Raw genomic sequence first — 18876 nt, 5'->3', positions numbered from 1 at the left:
GTCATGGAAAATCAATGCATCTCCCACATGTGGACTGGAGGTCTCATGCCTGCTTCCTAGCAGTGACAGTGTAGCTCTAGCACAGAGACTGACCCTGACAGGGGTTCCATAGAGCCCGCAGCTGGTGGATGTTTATAATACTCATCAGTTCAGCTCCACATAATGACCGTGCATGGAATGATTCTACAAATGATGTACCATGTGTCATGCCTTTGAGGGACAAAGAGAAGGAAAGGTTGGCTCCCCTTTCCTGGGCACACAGAGTAGAGTGGAGGGCAACACATGAACTTCTGGGGAAACTTAAGACCCAAACCACAACACGAACATAGGGTAATCAGTGCAGTCTTAAACAGATCCTCTTGCCACCCCTGCAAGGGCTCCTAAGAGGCCCCATTTCATGGGCCAGTAGCTTTGGTATGCCACAAGCAGGAACCCAAAGCCGAGGTTAGAGCAGGGCACAGAGAGCCCCTAGGGCAACATGAAAAGAGCTCAGATTTATGCCTGCAAGTACTCCAGCTGAGGGACTGTAATCAAATCACATAGTTCACAGGGATTCAGTTTTTGTCTCCTGACACTGTGAGTGTCCATGGGAAAACATCACAGATGAGATCAAATGTAACAACCACAAAATGCTTGGTATGCAGTAAGTACTCAATCAATGTGTAAAAAACGTGATTCTCCTTCAGAGTGTGGCTCATGGCTTATTCTTTCTCACCAAAGTATGGTGAGCACCCACCCTGCTCAGTGGTATCTGGACCCCTCCTGTCAAGGCACAGAACTGAAACAGATTTCTTGAACTCCTGTGGCTAAACAAAGCCATGTAAGAGTGCTGTGGACAGAAATGGGCATGCATCACTCCTGACTGGGCTCTTTCCCTTAGCCCCGACATGGCAGAGCTCAGAGGACACCATCTACCCATAATCATGATCAGGACCTCTGTCATCCTAAGCTGAACAAATGGCAGCAGGAACAAGAAAGAGACCTTGTGGTTGTAAGCCACTAAGAAGCAGGGGATCTTTGTTACTGAGCATAGGCTTGCTGATCCTCACTGATACAGATGCCTGTGTTGTAACATAATAGCATCTGGGAAATGCCTGCTTTTGAATAAATGTGTAGATGCTCCCTGACTTGCAAAGGCTTTACTTACTAATTTTTCTCCTTTACCATGAGCAACATACACTCAATATAAACTTCACGTTTGAATTTGGATCTTTTCTGAGGCCAGTGACAAGTGGTAGGATCTTCTCCTATGATGGGTACCATGTGACCGCGAAGGTAAAACTAACACTCTGCAGTGGTCTGTGCTGCTGGGATGTGATGTACAACAGTTGAGGTATAGTAAATGTCTTTTCAGCTTAGAATATTGTCAATTGTCGTCAGTGGGTTTACTGTGATGTAACCCCATGGTGAATCCCAGCAAATCTTTACAGAGAAAGAAACAAGGGTAAAAGAAGTGGGGAAAGCTGGAAGTGAAGACGCATACCTGTCACGCCAGTGCCCTGAGAGGCCGAGGCAGGAGGATCACAAGCTAAAGCCCAGCCTGGAAAATTTGGAAAATTAGCAAGACTTTGTCTCAAAACTAATAAAGAGGGCTGGGGAGGAGTTCCCTGTGAAGGCTCTGGCTTAATTGTCTGCCAGTATAAGAAAAAAAAAAAAAAAAAGAGGATAAAGAAAGGTATAAAAGGAAATGTCCAGAGGAGAAGAAACAAACACGGCATGTGACACATGCCTTGTGGCTCTCTCAAAGTGACCTCAGCACCTCCCTCTTCAGAGGAATCCTGGCTCTCTCTCAAGGTGGTGCCCCAGCAGCCACCCTGGCCATTCCTGGGAAGAAGGCCTGGAGCCCTGTGTGCCTCCTGTTGCCTTGTGCTGGCCTGGCAGGGAGCAGGCAGCAGGGTGCCAGGCCCCAGGACAGGGCTAAGCAGGAGACTGCCGATCACCAGGGGTTCACTTGAGAGGCAGAGGGAGGACTTGGGACAGGTGCTGTGGGAGCCTGGGCACATGGTGGAAGTGGCCCTCGGTTTCTGAGGGCCACACTGCTCTGTTCCACCCCAAGGACCCAGCTGTGCCACTGCAGCAGACCCACGATGTCAGTGAGCAGCCCTACCTGTGTCACAATGAAACTTTCTTTATAAAACCCAAGGGACCCCCGAGTTGGCCTAGGGGTCATAGCTGAACAACTTTTGAGACTAAAAGTCCCAGCTACAAAATTACAACAGCACAACTCTTAGGAGTTAAATCTTGGAAGCGGCCAAATGTCCATCCCATGAACAGACGAGGAAAATGTGGAATCTACACACAGTAGAAACTGCTCCACCATGAAGGAGGCTAAGCTGGAGTCACGGGTAGGACAGTGATGTGGTTAGGGCCACGGTGCACAGCAAAACAAATCAGACACACGAGCTCAAACACCATGCGGTTTCTCCTACACGAGACCCCCAAAGCATAAATAAAACCATAAAAGAAACTGGACACAGGGAGACAGAGCTTTTGCAAATGAGAAGGGGACCGAGAGGTGGAGAGGAGGAGAGGGGAGGGGAGGGAAGTAGAACGGGGATGTGCTAGGTGCTGTACCTACCCCCGAGGGCGGCTGTGACCACCACACACCGCGGGCAGGCACTAATGAAACTTCATAAACGTCCGAGCAGGCCATGGAATGGCTGAGTAAGGATGGCGCCTTGGCCTGGGAGTCCCTGCATGGTGGGAGGAAGGCAGCGAAGGGAATCGGGAGAGCGGAGGGTCAGAGAGGCAGGGAGGAGGCATGGTGCACCCGCCAAGCAGCCAGCGCCCCCCAGGCCTGGCCTTGGCTCTGGCCGGGATGTGTCTCGCTCTATCACGGGTGCTGTGTGGTCCTGGCAGAGGCTGCCTCATACAGGCAGAAGCAGAGCTGGGGTCATGTGGGTGCCCTGCAGATGGGCTCTGCCTTCCCCCTGGCAGCCTGCCTGACTCAGCCTTCCTGGTTTCTGTCACCAAGTCCTTCATCTACTGCCTTCACCATGAAGAGGTCATTGCTCTTACTGGGAGCCCGACGCCTCAGTGATTAGCTCAAGACAGTAGCACAGGGGCAATCTACCCAGCAATGAGCACAGGCGGCCACTGGCCACTCCCTGTCTCCTGGGGCAGAGTGGCTGAGAGCAGCGCAAAGGGGAGGATGGTGACGGGAGGGTGTGCGACAGGATGGCCCTGCAGGGTACTCTGGGAACCCGTGTGGGGAGAAGCTCCCGCTAATCAGCATACGAGAGGAAAGTCAGAGCTGGAGTCAGAGTGTAAGGCTTTGCTTCTCTCTTGTAGTTCTGTTCTTGCTGGCCGCTGCGGCCAGTGAAGACATAATCATGACCCACAGCATCGAGCTGTGTATCACTGCCATGGCTCAGCCCAGGGAGCGGGCTGGGGAAACAACCAGGGACACTAGGGCCAGATTGGGGGAAACAGTGTACAAAGTGGTTAGGTGCCACCTTCCATGAGCCATCTTGGTGGCCTGCTGGCGCTAAGAATATTCCTTCTGAGTTGGCTGACATGCCCAAAGGGACTGGACTAGTCACTTCTATTCCTTAGCCCCAGGTCTCCATCCTAACCTTGTGTCCCAGATGACCTGACAGAGAGAGGAAAGGCAGGTGGGTGTCAGTGAGAGACTCTCCAGAGTCAGGAAACGATTCTCTCTAAGACACCCAGGGCAGGGTGTGGCCAATTCCAGGCCTTACAGGGCAGACTACTGCACATGCGCACGCACACAGCATAACACCTGTGCACACACCCCACCCCACCACTGCTGTACCCCAGTGAAGACCCCTGGCCTCCACTCTTCCAGGTCTGAATCTCTGAAATTACAGCTCAACAAAGATGAAAAACCTGCAGGACCAGAAGCCGGGTGGGGTGGGGGAGGGGCTCCAGGCCAGTTAGGTCCCTGGGCACCGCCCTCCTCCCCTACATCTCCCTGTGTCCCAGCCCTGCCTGGCCTTTGGTGAAAATGAGTGAGAGTTTCTTCAGTGAAACACAGCCAGTGAGCTCTGCCTGCCTGCCTGCCTGTCTGTCTATCATCTATCTACAGCTGCTATCTATAGCTATTATGTCATCTACTCGGCTGTCACTTTGTATCTATTCATCTACTTATCTACCTATCATTATCTACTTCCCTATTATCTGTCTCTCTTGTCTGCATCTATCCATAGCTGTCTTCTGTATCTATTACTTGTTATCTACCCATTTGTCATCTATTACCTATCATTTATCTGTCTCTCTGCCATCTAATCTCTAATGTCGGTCTGTCTGGCTACCATCTTACAGGAAGTGGCTCAGAGGAGCAGGAAAGCCCAGAAGTCACCACATCAACCATCTATGAGAGATGCACGAAGGGCACTGGTGCACAGGGCAGGCCCGAGAAGCAGGAGGGACAATGGAGTGTGGCCCAGTGGGCCCTGATCTAAGTGCAGGAGTCAGAAGACCAGAGAACCAGAAACTCCAGTGTCTGAGGGTGGGAGAGGCTGTCCAGCTCAGAAAGGGGAGGAATTCAATTCTCCACTTCCTGGTTCTGTCTGCACCCTTGGAGGAGGGGCTAGTGTCCACGTGCTCTGGAAAAGCAGGCAGGGGCACTGACTCTAACACTAATCCCTTGCAGAGAAGCTCTCCTGGACACCATCTCTCACCATCTCTGGCCCTCCCAGAGCGCAGTCAAGCTGATGCCTAAATTTAACCATCTCTGGAGCCAAGAAGGTGGAACCTGGAGAGGACTCCCCTCCCTAAGATGCATTTCCGGTGGATCTACTCAAGCTGCTCTAGGAGTCTGAGATGTCAGGAGCTACACTTGGGAGTCAAACTGACTCCACATCGCTTTCCGAAGGACAGCTCCTGAAGCAAGAGGCAAGGCCAGCTCCTCCCCTGGCAGAGTCTGAGCTGAAGGCAGCTGCCCTCATACCTGAAGGGTGCTCTAAGAGCCACAAGTGTGCCAGGACTGGGGCTGCACAGGGAAGCATGCTCAAGGCCGATGCTGTGACCCATCAGCAAAGCTGCCCTCATCCAGGAGGGGATTTTGGCCCCTCTTACAGGACCTGCTGAGAGTGTCCGAGTCTCTCTTCTCCTAGTTCATTAACTCTGCAGAGGAGCAGGACTTGAGGCCCACCCAGTGGATCTGCTCATTCCCAGGTTTCCAGCCAGAGCTGCCCTCATCAGGGGGCCCAAGGAGATGCCTGTCCTCGGCTTCTGTGCTGTGCCATGCACACCCCTGGGTTCCAAGGGACTTGGTGGTTTGGTGGTTCTTCCATGGCTGAACCTTAGCACCCATGGAAGCCTGCTAATCACTGATGCTTGGCCCCATTCTCAGATCAGCCAGCATCCCAAGTGTGGGTCTCAGAGCCCTGGGCAATGGGAGGCCTGGGAAAGTCAGGCTGGCCTGGAGCGAGCAGCCGAGTACTTGCTGTAGCTCGCACGTCTCTGCAGCTGCCTCTGGGTCCAGGACTGGAGCTGGAGGAAAAAGGCTGCATTTTGGTTTGGAACTGCGGCCAAGCTTTCCAGACCTGCTCTTGGCAGGGCTGTGCAGTGCAACATGAGGTGTCTGCCAATACATTAATAAGGCAGCACGTCCCATCTGCTGGGGATCCCTGGGGACCCATGTGTCACCCCCGCATCCTGAAGAAGTGCGGTGCGTGGGAGGGACTGGGCACCGTGTCTCCCAGACAGCGCTGAAGACTTTCAACCGCTTTAAAAATAGAATGGCTCATTTCCAGGTATCTCGGCCAGTTCCATAAATGACTTCAAGTGGCTCACAACTGCTACTGAGAAAACCCAGTGATGGTGAAGATGCAGAGATTTGGCAGCAAGGAACTGGGATGTCAGGTGGCAGGAAGAGCGGTGGGAAGGAGAGCAGGAAACGCAGGCCCAAAACAAAGCAGGAAGTGGGTGTGTGCTGAGATTGTCCAGTGCAACTAGAGCCACCGGACGGACACTGTCCTTCCTTACGTGAATGATTTCAGTCAAAGAACTACACAGGACTCCTGTGTGAGAGATGACACAGCTGAGATCAAGAGCTGTCGGAGGTCTCACAGCTGTGACCTGGCTGTGGGTCTCTGACCCTAGGCAGCAGGCAGCCTCCCTAAAGCGGGTTAGTAGTCAGCTTTCTGTCGCTATAACAAATACAACGAACAGCTTTAAGAAGAAAAAAGGTTTATTTGGGTTTGTAGCTTTAGAGGGTCCAGTCTATGATCAGTTGGACCTGTTCCTTTTGGGGTACACTGAAGCAGGAAATTATGGTCCAGCCATGGTTACCCCATGGCCAGAAAGCAAATGAGAGGAAGTGGAAGGGGTGGGCTCCTACAGTCTACTTCCAGGCCACACTTCCAAGGACCTGAGGACCACTTCCTAGGCCCCACCATGAAAAGTTACCCCACCTTCCAGAAGTCCTGGACTGAGCTCCCAACACAGGCCGTCCTGCAGACATTTAAAATCCTAATGATAGCAATGACACAGCTGCATATAATTTTCATTATCAGGAACAAATATTTCAATTCTCTAGGAAAAACCCCAACCCCAGCACTGAAGTCAGAAAAAGGCACCTCTCAGGTGAAACTGGGAATAGTTGAGCAGAGTAACAACAGGAAGGGTTTTGTGGCACACCGAGGAGCTCACCACCTGGGCAGAGGTGGGAGGAAATTCTGGAGAAAGCACCAACACATACGAGGACCCGGATGCCTTGTAAAAACCAGCTGGTGTTCAAGGTCAGGCTGTGTAGGGCATAATGTGAGCTTCACTGAAGTAACCACACTTTAAAGCTCAGACGACTTGGAAAACCAAAGAGAAGTGAAAAGAAAATTTAATTTAGAGAGATATAGACTAGACCTGCATTCAAACAAGCCCCACTAATTTGGAACATGCGGTGATTCGGTGAGGTAAAGGGAAACATCGGGAAGGCAGGTTTACAGTGTAAGCAAGATCAAGACACCAGTTCCCCCGAACTACAGAACCGACAGGTCACAGTGCAACAAGGAGCACTAAGGACAAGCTCTTCCCTGCTCACTCAAGGGCCTCCAGATCCCCCTGCACACACTCCTCCTCACTGGTCCTTCACCTGCTGCACCGCCTTGGTGTATGCAAGCCTGCGTGGGTTTGCACCAGTCCCCTCTGCTGCCTTAGTGAAAATGACCCTCATCTCTCTTCCTGCCTACCTGCTGGGCGTGCGGGTGAGGAGAGCAGGCTCCACCCCACCCACTGTAACATCCGGGAAAGAACTTCTGGTGGGCCGGGACTCCCTTGGGCTACTACCCAGATGCAAAACCCGGGGCCTGCCGTGTGGCTCCTCAGAAATCTCTTTACTCCTGGGAGACCCTCAGGCTGTGGGCGCAATGGGAACTGGGGTGGCGGGGGGAGTCACTGATTTTCCCTCTTACGCACCCCGGATGGGAAGGAGTGCAGAGGGTGGGAGCTGTTTCCACTGGGTAAGGACTGAACCGCGGACACCAGGACCTGCCATCCAACGGTGTCGGCCACCAGACAGAGCCTCGTAAGTGCCAGGCAGGGAGCCCACGCCCACCCTCCCTGTCTCCTCTTTGCCTCCTCTTGAGGACAGAGTGTGGCACTGTCACCCCACAAACTGTCAGACTCAGTGTGGAGTACACAGCATAAGGAGCTCCAGCCACACAGAGATGCCAGAGGCTGAAGCAGGGTAGTGTCTTCCGTGGTCTCCAGGGTGCCACTTACATCCATTCAGATGGCCCCCAGTGATCTAACGACCAGTGACTTTCTGAAAGAATTACCAGCATTATTGAGAGCCAAAGACACCACCTTCAGCCTCCAACCAATGAGGTGGAACCCAGAAGGACTGTCTGGCATAAATTCTCAAAGGCAGCTTCACAGCACATTTCAAAAGCTCGTTCAGCCCAGTGCTGACTGATGTCCATGGATTTATATTCTAGACAAATAGTCAGGGGCACAAGTGGACGTCAATGAGCAGAGCTAACTTTCAGGCTCACTGCTGGCTCCTCATGCTGGAGCCAGGTCCTGGCTCTGTGTAGACTGTGTGAGGGTCCTCTCTTTGTGAAGGAGGAATTGTCCGTGCCAGGAAAGCCACACCCAGCATGTGGAAGGGACTCTGAGATGCAGAAGGAGGGCAGTGGGCTTCAGATGCTCTTAGTATTGTCACTGTCACTTGCTGAACACAACAGCCATGTCCCACAATGACACATGACAAGATGGGATTTACCTCCAGGTGGAGTGCATCTCACACCAAGGAAATCAAACATCTGAGCCTCTTGATAATTCATTAATAAAATTGAAAGTCAGTCCCAAAGATCAAATGAAAAATTTTCTTAGGAAAACAAGAATGGAAAGATAACAACCTTGAGATTCCCGGTCGCGAACCAGCACAGGCTGTCACTCACTACCAGACCCGAGGAACCGAGCCTGCATGTCGCCACTCACCACCCCACCAGACCTTCTTGAGCGGATTCTTGGTGATCAAATCCCATGGCCAATGCTGCTACCATTGTGGTGAAGGAGCTAAATGAACAGGACTTTCCTGGTGGTGACCGCTGCCCTGAAGAGAGTGACAGAGTCATGAGAAACCCACGGGCCAGTAGCCACAGGCCCCACCCACCCATCTTCTTTAATTCCTCCACTCAAGGCCATAAAGGACCTCAGCAGAGTCTACCCGGAACCGTCTGTCAACCTATATCCATGCAGGTTGGCCAAGAGGATGGCCCTGGATCTACAGCGCCAGCGCCCCTGCCAGCTCCACCCCCAAACCTCACCTGTGCCACTCAAAGGAAGTCGATGTGCCGAGGCCCTGTGGCAGCGTGAGGTCTCAGAGCCGCAGTCCCCACCACTCCCTGATGTCTCTCAGCCCACGCGCTCCACTCATCTCCCACCCGCCTGCCCTGCTGGCATGTGAGTGTGCTAGTTCTGGTGGGGCCTGGCTCACCAAGGCCACCTCCCAAGCCCAGCTGCTCATGAACAGAGACTAGCAGAGGCCTGGCCTTCCAAGTACCTGCTGCTTGTAAAGGCGCTGGAAAGGAAAGGAGGGTACCGCATGCACATGGCACCTGCCATCACTGCTCTGCTCAAGGTCCACAGAGGACCTTGGGACCGAGGGCGGGCAGGGCTGTGTGCGGGGCTGTATCCTTAGCTGCATAGTCATGCCCTGCACCCTTTCCCCTTTTCTGTTTTCTTGCTCAGCATTAACCTATCTGCACTCACAGACATGATACAGAGGGAGGATCGTGGCTTGATGCTGGCCTGTCCTTACACTCTCCTGTGCCCATGAGTCCCCACAGTGGACGTGGAGGGATCTGGCCACAGGCTCAGCCCTGCAGCAGGACTGGTAGAAGACACATGAGCCCCACAACGTAGGGATCTGATGGTGCCACGCAGGTTCCCGTTTGGGACTGCCTACTCCTCAAGGCAACAGAAGCTAGGTTTGGGGTTTTCTTAACTTCTGGGGAACATAGCTCACTACACAAGATATCAGGCCCATGTAAACACGGAAGCAAGGTGACAGGAAAATGTCAAGGGCATAGTAGTGCAGGGTTCTCAGGGAGAAAGTGGTGCACACACAGCCCAGCACACTGGGCCTTCTGACGTCCTCTCCAGGCTGTCACAGACTGGGTCGCCTTCTGGAAAATGAATACTCAGGTCGCAGCATCTCTTAGCCATCCTTTTACTGGTGGAATGTGCCCAGGGCACCAGGTTGTTGGTCCAAAGAAGGCAAAGGAAGAGGGGAGGAAGTGAGAAGCCGGCAGGATGAGGCTGACCGATGCACATTTTATAAACACCCATTTCCCTGCTTCCAGGGAGCAAACGACCACAGACCTCCGCTGAGCCCATTGGAAAACCAAATTCTGTGCCCTGCTAGTCAGAAAAAGATACGTTCCTCGTATGAATTGTGGACAGAACGATGGAAAGGGAAACTGGGAAGAATGTCTGAGGTCCAGGAGTATTAACGTTCATCCTTCCACTGCTCTGGCACCGGTATCTACACAGTAATCTCAGCTGTGACAGGGATCGTTGACCTTCCATGTGAAGTGCATTGTCCTGTGCTGGGAGCCAAGTATGAAGACAGGCAAAGGGCAAGGTCCCTGGCCCTGAGGGTCTCACAGCTCAGAGGGAACACCAGCTCCCTGTTCCCTCTGCCCTTCTCAACCCACTGTGTCCCAAGCCAGGAGCCAGGTGCAAACATCCATTCAACTGGAGGGCGTGGGATCCCAGCAGTGAACAGGGCAAGCAGGTTCCCTGGCACCAGAGGGTGGGTGATGGGAAGAAATCTGCTGAGAAACAAGGAAATGGGTCAACACAGACAGAGGGAGGGACTGTGCTGGGAGTCTGGGCCTCAGAGAGGGGCAGTAACACTTAGAGTAGGGGTGGGGTTGCCTTCTTCAGTGGCTGCAAAAGAGGGAAGGGAAAGTGGGGATGGGACAAACTGAGACCACCACCGTGTGAGCAGAGAGTAGGAAGACAGAGCAGAGGGTGTGCCTCGGTCCTTCCTCTAAGACACTGCTGTGGTTTGCACACACCCCTTAAATTCCTCGTTGGTAGCACTTGGCAGGAACTAGGACCAGATGAAGTCATGGGGTTGGGGCCTCCCATGATGGTATTAGTGGCTTCAGAAGACAAGAAAGAGAAGTGAGGTCTCTCTCTTGGTCTTTCTCTGCCAGGTGACGCAGCTTGGAGCCCTCAGCAGACACCAGCGCCCTGTGTGTCTATGCCCAGCCTCCAGCACCAGAAGCCAAATAAACTTCTGTTCTTTAAAATGACCCAGGCTGTTTTCTCACACCACTGAAAATGGACAAAGATACACGCGCTTCTGGAGACACCAAACTCACAGAAGCACAGAGTGGGACAGAGGGAAGCAGGGCCCAGTGGAGGAGGAAATAAGAGGGACGGTGGTCGCAAGGTACTGAGTTTCAGTTACAAGATTAATAGGTTTCTGGGACTTTAATGTATAGCATGCTGCGACAGTTAATCCAGACTGCCACCCTGCCTGGATTGAAAGCTAACCAGGAAATTACAAAAGCACATTTCTAGGTGTTTCTTCCAGGGGAGAAAATTGGTTTCCCCAAGCTATGCACCTTGAGAGATTTCCCACATCTACTCTATCAAGCACTCAGATGTGACACTTCCTCCTTCTCCTGCTGGAAAGCGTCCTTCCCCTTGTGGAAGGCCATTACTTACTCATCCTAACACCTTTGGGGCTTCACTGTGGGCTTGCCTCCTGGAAGGTGGGCTTCAAGGGGCCCAGGCATTGGCACTCCCTTTGGGCCCAGAAGGGCTCCCTGGAGTCACTTCTTGCTGGCCCTTGAGAATCAATCAGCTGCTGAATTTCGAAACGGTTGCAAGCCCGTTGGCATTGCTGTTAGAAATCAAGCACACTGGGAGGAATCTCACCGGGAGGATGGAAACAGGATGCATCTCCGTGTGTGCCCCTTCCTCCACTCTGGGAAGCCGGCACTAAGCTGGACCAGCACAGCCTTTATGAGTTCTGCAATCAGAAGCAATTAGACCCCACAGCTTCCCTGGCCACTGGGTCACCTACTCACTTACAGGACTTTCCAGGGCCAATCGCCCGGCCCAGCTGTCACCTCCTCAAGCCACGGCTTTGCACAGTGTGGCCCCTGGCTCTTCACACAGCCCTCTCATGCTCAGCAGGGCCCTCTAAATGTCAGGGTGCAGCCTGGAACTTCCCTTGCCCCTTCCATGTGCCACCCCAAAGGTTGGGAATCCAGCATCTTCAGGGCACGGCCAAAGCTGCATGAGCCTGAACAGACCAGGATGAAAAACGGACCCTGGACATTCGATATCACTTCTTCCCTGTGATGCCTGAGGTTGCCATGGTGATGAGAGAGTCCCACAGATGCCAGAGACTGAAGAAAATCCTACTCAATGGAACTGGGAAAACTCCACTGGCTTTCTCCTCAGTGTGCAGGGGGAGTGGACAGGACCACCACTTGGCCCACTGAGCATGGTGGGTGTCTGAAACATCGATTTTTTAGAAAGTGACCTCAGGTCACCAAAGGACAGTTACTACTGAGGAGGTACAGAAGAGGGCAGGACTGCAATGCGCTGCCTTCTGTCACTGCAGGCTCTGTGGTATCTACTGCTTTACACCACCATCTAGAACCTGGCCCATCATGGACCCTTAATAGATGGACTGAATGCGTTTACTGAATGCCAGTGCTGGGGACACAGCTGCTAATGAGGTACGGGCCCTCCCTGAGTGGCTCACTGTTGATGCAGGAAAGGGAATTGCAGCAGAGCTGCAGGGCCTGCTCTGGGCTGGAAGAGGCCACAAGGGGGAGGGCGGGGAGTTCTGCAGAAGCCCGAAGGAGGAGGTGGTGGCTGCCCTAGCACCCCCGAGAGGACACCAGCTGTGCTCAGTCTGCAGCGTTGGACCCTGGAGAATCAGGACAGTGCCTGGCACCAAGGGGAGCCTAACAGATTCCTGAGAAGGAGCAGAATCCTCCTAGTGGGCGCAAGGAGCAGGGGGAGGTGCATTCTGGGCTAAGCAGCAGCATCGCAAGGGGATAGAGAAATAAGAGCAGCAGGACATACATCAAAGACTCCACAAGCCCATCCGAGTGGCCACCTCTACCAGGAACCAAGATGGCGGCCGGACTGGGTATTAGGAAGTGGACTGGGCATAGTGGTAGAGACCACGCCCCCCAAAGACATCTATTCTGTTTTGGGATGCCTCCATGGCACTTTTTGCGAAGGAGTAGCAGGCTCAGTTGGCACTCAGATAAATAAGATGTGCCCCTGACCCCGCCCTCATAGGGCAAACTGGGGACGGGTAACTGGTTGAAGGCTGGAATGTAACTGAGGTCGTTGTAACCACAGCCAGAGCCAAAGAGGATGACTTCGATGGAAAGGACGCAGCTCAGTAGCTGCAGAGAAATCCTCTGTCACAGGCCCTGGGGGCCTCCACTCGAGGTGCCCCCCCAGCCTCTTCCCCTGCCTCTCTACCCCCGCTTCAGCTAGGGCAGACTGTTGAGACTTCATTGAAGTCTCAATACCTAAGATCTTGTTGCTGATTTCTGTGGTTGTTTCTTGGCTCAGAGTAACACGTAGGACATCCGGGTATTGACTGCTACTCACAGAAGGTTCTAGTAACAAAGGGCTGTGAGAACTTACACAATGGCTTCAGAAATTTGTCCTCCCCCTCGCCCCTACCAGGTGTTCCCTTTCACAGTTGTGCTGTAGAAACAGTAATAGGCGCTCCCTTGCTGATTTTAAACAAAGCACCTTAACAATGAGTCTAGGAAACAGCCAAACGGGGAAGCGGAAATGAAGTCTAATGCAGGTGAAACCATGCATGAGCCCTACCCGCGAACCTCCTTCAGGAAACAGTCTAGCATGGAAAGCTCAGGACGTGTCTTCCACCTTTGGTGCTGTAGGAGACGCAAGTACGGTCTACACCCAGACAAAGGAGCCACCTGACTGCCAAGGGCTCAGCCAGCCACGGCTGACCTCAGACACAGGTGCCCCGCACGCCCAGCACAGCTTCCTGAGTGGTTCTGCCTGTCCCAGACCAAGGAGTTTCTATCTAGATGACCCCTAAAGCCTCCGGGGATAACAGGTGGGACCTTTGGAAGATTACAGGGACATGGCAGCTGGCTGGCTGTTAGGAAGCCAGGCCTGGAGAGAAGGGGCGGTCCCTGGGGCGGGGCCTCTGGGACGAGGTGTCATAGGGGCAGGGCCTATGGGAAGAGGCAGCCCCTGGGGTGGGACCTATGGGAAGAGGCGGTCCCTGGGGCGGGGCTTGTGAGAAGAGGCGGTCCCTGGGGCGGGGCCTGTGAGAAGAGGCGGTCCCTGGGGCGGGGCCTGTGAGAAGAGGTGACCACAGGGGCGGGGTGACGGGGGTGGGAGGTTTTCAGGAAAAGCTGCCTCTTAGCCACTCCTCAATGGGTTTACTTGTCATCCCAGCACTAGGGGAGGCTGACGCAGGAGGTCTGAAAGTTCTAGCCCAGCCTGGGCACCTTAGCAACTCAGCAAGATCTTGTCTCAACATAAAAGAAGCCTCTGGAATTGGATTAAAGTAGGCTTTGTGGGCTGGAGTCAGAACCCAGAATTCAGCACACCCATGCTGGCATGACCCCCTGCGTGGAGTGAAACTCAGTTCTCAGTTGTCCTTGTGACTCACGCAGCAGAAGTGATCTGCTGAAGCGCTAGACTCCCGTGCAAGACGCTATCTGCCATGGTCTCGTCACACACCACGTATCTTCTCAAATACACAAAACCTTCTCTGCTAAGTCTGCTTTCAGCTCAGGTTCCCCAGGCATCCGGGTCTCCCACCCCGCGGCCCAGAGGTCCGAGCCGGGCGTGGCCACTCACCACAGGTTGACCAGGAACGGGTGCTCCAGCCCCTGCATGATCTGCAGCTCCCGGAACACGTTCCGCACCTCGTCGCGCTCGATGCACTTCTGCTTGTTCATGTACTTCATGGCGTACATCTTCTTCGTGTCGCGCTTCTGCACGATGCACACCTGCGCGGCAGAACAAGAAGAGAGTGCGTGAGCTGGGCTCCAGTCTGTTGTGCACACTGGGAGCTGAGCAGCTGGGCTGAGCCCAAACCTCCCTGCGTCTGGGAAGTGCGGCAGGGGACCGGTGTCGTCCCTTTGGGAGATGCCTGGGCTAAGTATCAGCCCCTCTGCTGGGGAGGCAGGAGCAGCTTCAGGGGCGGAAGCTGCAGCCTGACCTGGGAAGCTTGCAGCGCTGGAGGACAGCAGATGGGGGCACTAGGGACAGGAACCGCAGGTGCACACTCTGCTGCAGACCCTGCCCTGGTGACCACGGCCCTGGGACATCTGTGTGCATGTGCACTGCAAACCCTGTCTCTGCCCGAAGGACCCCTGTGCCTGCCCCACCTTAGCACACCCCTGCCTGGTCTCTGTCCCTCCTCTGCCCATGGACACTTCCTTTCCAATAGAACCCGCTTTATAGTCTGGGCAACAGACCAGCAAAGCCAGAAAATCAACATCCTCAACCCAAACTCATGACGGACAGGATGAAGGGATGGGAGACAAACAGCCCTGCAACCTCGCCTGTTGTGTAAGTCACAGGCCCCCCGCTGCGTGAGTTCATCTGCCCTGGTGGGTGACTTTCCTTCTGCTTCCCCAGTTCCCTGCCTGATTCACCTAAAGGTTTCTTTGCCTCCTCATCCTTGCCTTGGATCCTCCTTCCTGGGCGCACCAGAAGCCACCACAGCCCCATGTGGTGTGTGCCCTACTGCAGGCAGGGCACCGACAACTATTTACAACCACCTGGTGGCCTATGGGTGATCCTCCACCCTCCCTCTAGTTCCGGAAGCCCCGGGTGTGATGAAGGAGCTGCCACGTTCACCTAGGCCACTGCACGGCAGGGCAGGATTCATACCCATAGCTCGGGGTGAAGGGTGAGTCCCTGCCTGGGGTGGGGACAAGCAGTGTGAGATGGGTCTTCCCAGGAGTCTGCAGCAGCGTCTGCAGCAGGAGGACATGAAAAGACAGGAAGGGGCAAGGGCAAGGGGTACCATCCAAGAGGCAAGGGGCAGGGACAGGTGCTTGAAAGAGTTACGCAAGGCTGAAGACCGCAGGGCCACAGGGGCCGGAACAGGAAGAGCAAGGAGGATTGAGGATCAGATCAGAGGTGGTGTGGTGAGGAACAGTGTTACCTCCTCAGCTTACACAGAAGACACGTGTGATCTTTCAGCTCCAATCCAGTATGACCCACCTTAAACAATGAGATCTGCTGGGAACCTTGGTTTCAGTAGTGTGCAGTCAACTACAGTCTGAAAATACTGGATGGGAAACTTCAGAGATGGATCACCAATAAATTATACACTGTATGCTGTTCTAAGTGTCACAGTGAAACTCCATGTTGTCCTACTCCATGCACCCAGGGTCTGGATCTCCCCTTTGTCAGTGTATCCATGCTGTATATGCTACCAACACGATGATCACTTGGCAGCAAATAAACTGTTGTAGTGTCACAGTGCCTGGGTCCAAGTAGCTCTTACAAACTAGCCTGACACTATATCATTTCTGTCCTTTGGTGCCATCTGATAGTATCACATGTGGGATGAGCAGAGGACCATAAGTTACACTGAGAGAGAAAAAGAAAGAGATTACATTTGAATGACTTATCACAGTGACTGTGAGGATCACTATTATTGGTGACCCCTGACTGGGCCTGATTCATAAAGTAAGCTCTGTCACTGGTGTGGAGGTGTAAGAAAAACAGAGCACACATAGAGTTTGGTACTATTTGAGGTCCAAGGCATCTACTGTGGCCTCAGATCATATCCCTCAAGGTTTACAGGGGATTATGGTGCCCCCAATAAGGTCAGGTACTCAGATTTCAGGAAGATTCCAGGTTGGAGGACACTATTCAACTAGCACAGGCATGATCACCGTCCCTACCCTACAGATAAAGGGAAGGGGACCAGTCTTGCTCTGGACTCAAGCCTGAAGCCTAGTCTCCCTGCCTCCTGGGAAAGGGGAGCCCTGGAGGACCCCAACAGGAAGATAGTGCACAGGGTACCTGACTAGGAGCTCAGGTTTTCTCCTGGCTCCTGGGCTGCTCTCCTGTTGGATACGGGACCCTTGCAGACTCGGATGTGCTATAAGTCTGAGAAGGACAGATACTGTACAGAGAGGCTGAGTCCAGTCCAACCCCAGCCTGCTCCTCCGGGAAGTGAGTTAGATTCTCCCTGCACCACAGGGTGAACATAAAGGAGAACAAGGAGGAGCCAGAGGCCCAGGAGGTTGACAGATATCAGCTAAGTGACAAGCATGTGTTGGGAGACCTCCAGAAATGTTTTCCCAGTGCAATCTGTGGCGTGGCGGAAGGTCTGTGGGACTCCTGTCCCCAGTGACTGCCCAGAAAGGCAGGCAGCCAGAGGTGCTGTGTGCCAAGGAACCCCGGCATGGCAGGAATCTGGGCTGAATCCTGGATTCTGGAGCCCCTGCCGAGGGGCAGGCACCAGAGGGACAACATGGCCCAGCCGGCCCTCTGTCTCCTGCCCCTTCTCTGCACCTTGGCTTTGGACTTCCAGCTTCCACAAGAAGCTGTTGCCAAGCAGTTTGTGGTATTTGCTGTGGTGGCCTAGTGGATGAAACTGAGGCAGACACATCCCCTGTTGCCACCTGCTGTGGCCGGGTGACATGGACACAACTCCTGCTCTGCCGTCCGTGTCCTGCTGTGAAGTGGGTTAGTGGGATCCAGTGGGAAGAGCCTGGCGGGGTCACTGGCCTACAGAGGGGACCAAGAAGAGGGCTGGAGGGTGACAGGCAGATCCCCGGCCTAGTGTCTTCCCAGCTCAAAGCCCCACGACAACCATGTGACTGAGGCATGTGGTCTGGTGAGCTCTGGACCTGTGAATGGAATGGAAGTCCTCACCAGGGGCTCTGCCTACATCCTGGGAACGCCTACTTTACCACTGAAGGCTCGGAAGCCCGGCCCCACTCAGCAAGGCCACCAGGGAGCCCATGCCACAAGAAATCAGAGCTAACCCAGCAACTCAGCCAAAGCCACGAATTGCCCAAACACAGGCTCCTGGTGAGCAGGGCCCCTCAGCTGAGCTCATTCCAGCTGCAGTGTCCTCAGCAGGCACTTCTGAGGCACCCCAAGCACCAGAAGGCTGAGGACTCCAGGCGGTGGAAGCTTCTGAACTCCATTCTGTGTCCTAGACTCTGCCCCACCCATTTGCTCTTAGCAAATGCTGGTGAATAAGACCAGCCCCAGTGTTGTGCTAGCAATCAGGATGCAGTGTGGTTACAGAGAGAGACCATGCTGGCTACCATGGTTCAGATGATTCCCTGAAGGCAGACTGTCTTCCAGCAAAGGTTTCAGCCACCCAGTGTGCAACCCCTTACTCTAATGCAGTTCACACTTTTCTTCCAGGAAAAGGAGGACCCATGATATATGGACATGGAGTCAGGGGTCTCCACAATTGTAGCCAGGGAAACATTAGTCTGTTGGAGGTTTCTCTGAAGTCTTGCTTTCTGCACAAAGAGAAGTATCTATAAATTGCCTTATCTGTCTCTTCTCCACAACTCTCTTTGTCCTTGTTGAATAGCAATGTGACATCTGGAGCTGTAGCAGCCCCTTGTGACCATGAGGCCAAGGCAACTGCAGAGATGCTGAACCTGGCACCATAAATCCACCTCCCTTCAGATTTCCTGTTCCATCAGAAGGACAAACTACTCTGGGTTAATACACCACAAGGCAGGTTTTCTGGTCCTTGATGTTGAACTTGACTGACACACAATGACTTTTCACGGCACATAAATTCCATGCAAGCTCTGGTCAATGATGCCTTACTGGGGTCACCAAAAGTTGGTCTCAGTCTGGGAGGCTGAGGCAGGAAGGTCACAAGTTTTGAGCCCAACCTGGGCAACTTAGTGATGAGGGAGAACTTATCTCAAAATAAAAAGTAAAACACAAAGGGCATTGCTGGCGATGGAGCTCAAGGCGAAGGTCCTGTGTGCAGTCCTCGGTACCACAGGAATAAAACAGTTGGCCTCAAGAAACATACTCATTTGGTCAGGGATTTAGCTTGGCGGCATAAGCCCCTGCCTGGCAAGTGTGAGGTCATGAGTTCAATCCCCAGGATTAAAAAAAAGAAACACACATTTGGTTGAGTATTTCTCTCAGTAAAAATGTATTGCACGTCTGCCATGGGTCTGGTACCATGTGGGTCATGAAGATCTCCACTCTGCTGGGATTCCAGGTTTGGGAGACAATCAGATACGGCCTGAGAGCAAGGCCAGAGTCCCTCCATGTAGGTCCCAGCCTGGGTGGCCTGGCAGCCTCCCGCCCTCTCCACCCTGCCCCTGGGCCACTGCTGGGCCTGTTCTTTCCTCTGAGGGGACACAGGGCTGCCCCAGGCTCTGTGCCACCTGAGAGGAGACGCCTGAGGCA

General features: G+C 53.6%; 1 protein-coding gene across 1 annotated transcript in view; it reads right to left on the bottom strand.

The window, feature by feature from the left end:
• Stk32b (serine/threonine kinase 32B) overlaps positions 1-18876 on the bottom strand; it is a 336180-nt gene that overhangs the window by 226294 nt on the left and 91010 nt on the right. The window contains exon 3 of the mRNA XM_063230171.1: positions 14308-14459. Coding sequence (XP_063086241.1) covers positions 14308-14459 — 152 coding nt within the window. The remainder of the gene's footprint in view (positions 1-14307; positions 14460-18876) is intronic.

This window comes from Cavia porcellus, unplaced genomic scaffold (genome assembly GCF_034190915.1).
Source record: "Cavia porcellus strain 051 isolate PalLab524CR breed Dunkin Hartley unplaced genomic scaffold, mCavPor4.1 scaffold_18, whole genome shotgun sequence".
NCBI classification, from domain to species: Eukaryota; Metazoa; Chordata; class Mammalia; order Rodentia; family Caviidae; genus Cavia; species Cavia porcellus.
This window is presented reverse-complemented; position numbering and strand designations above follow the sequence as displayed.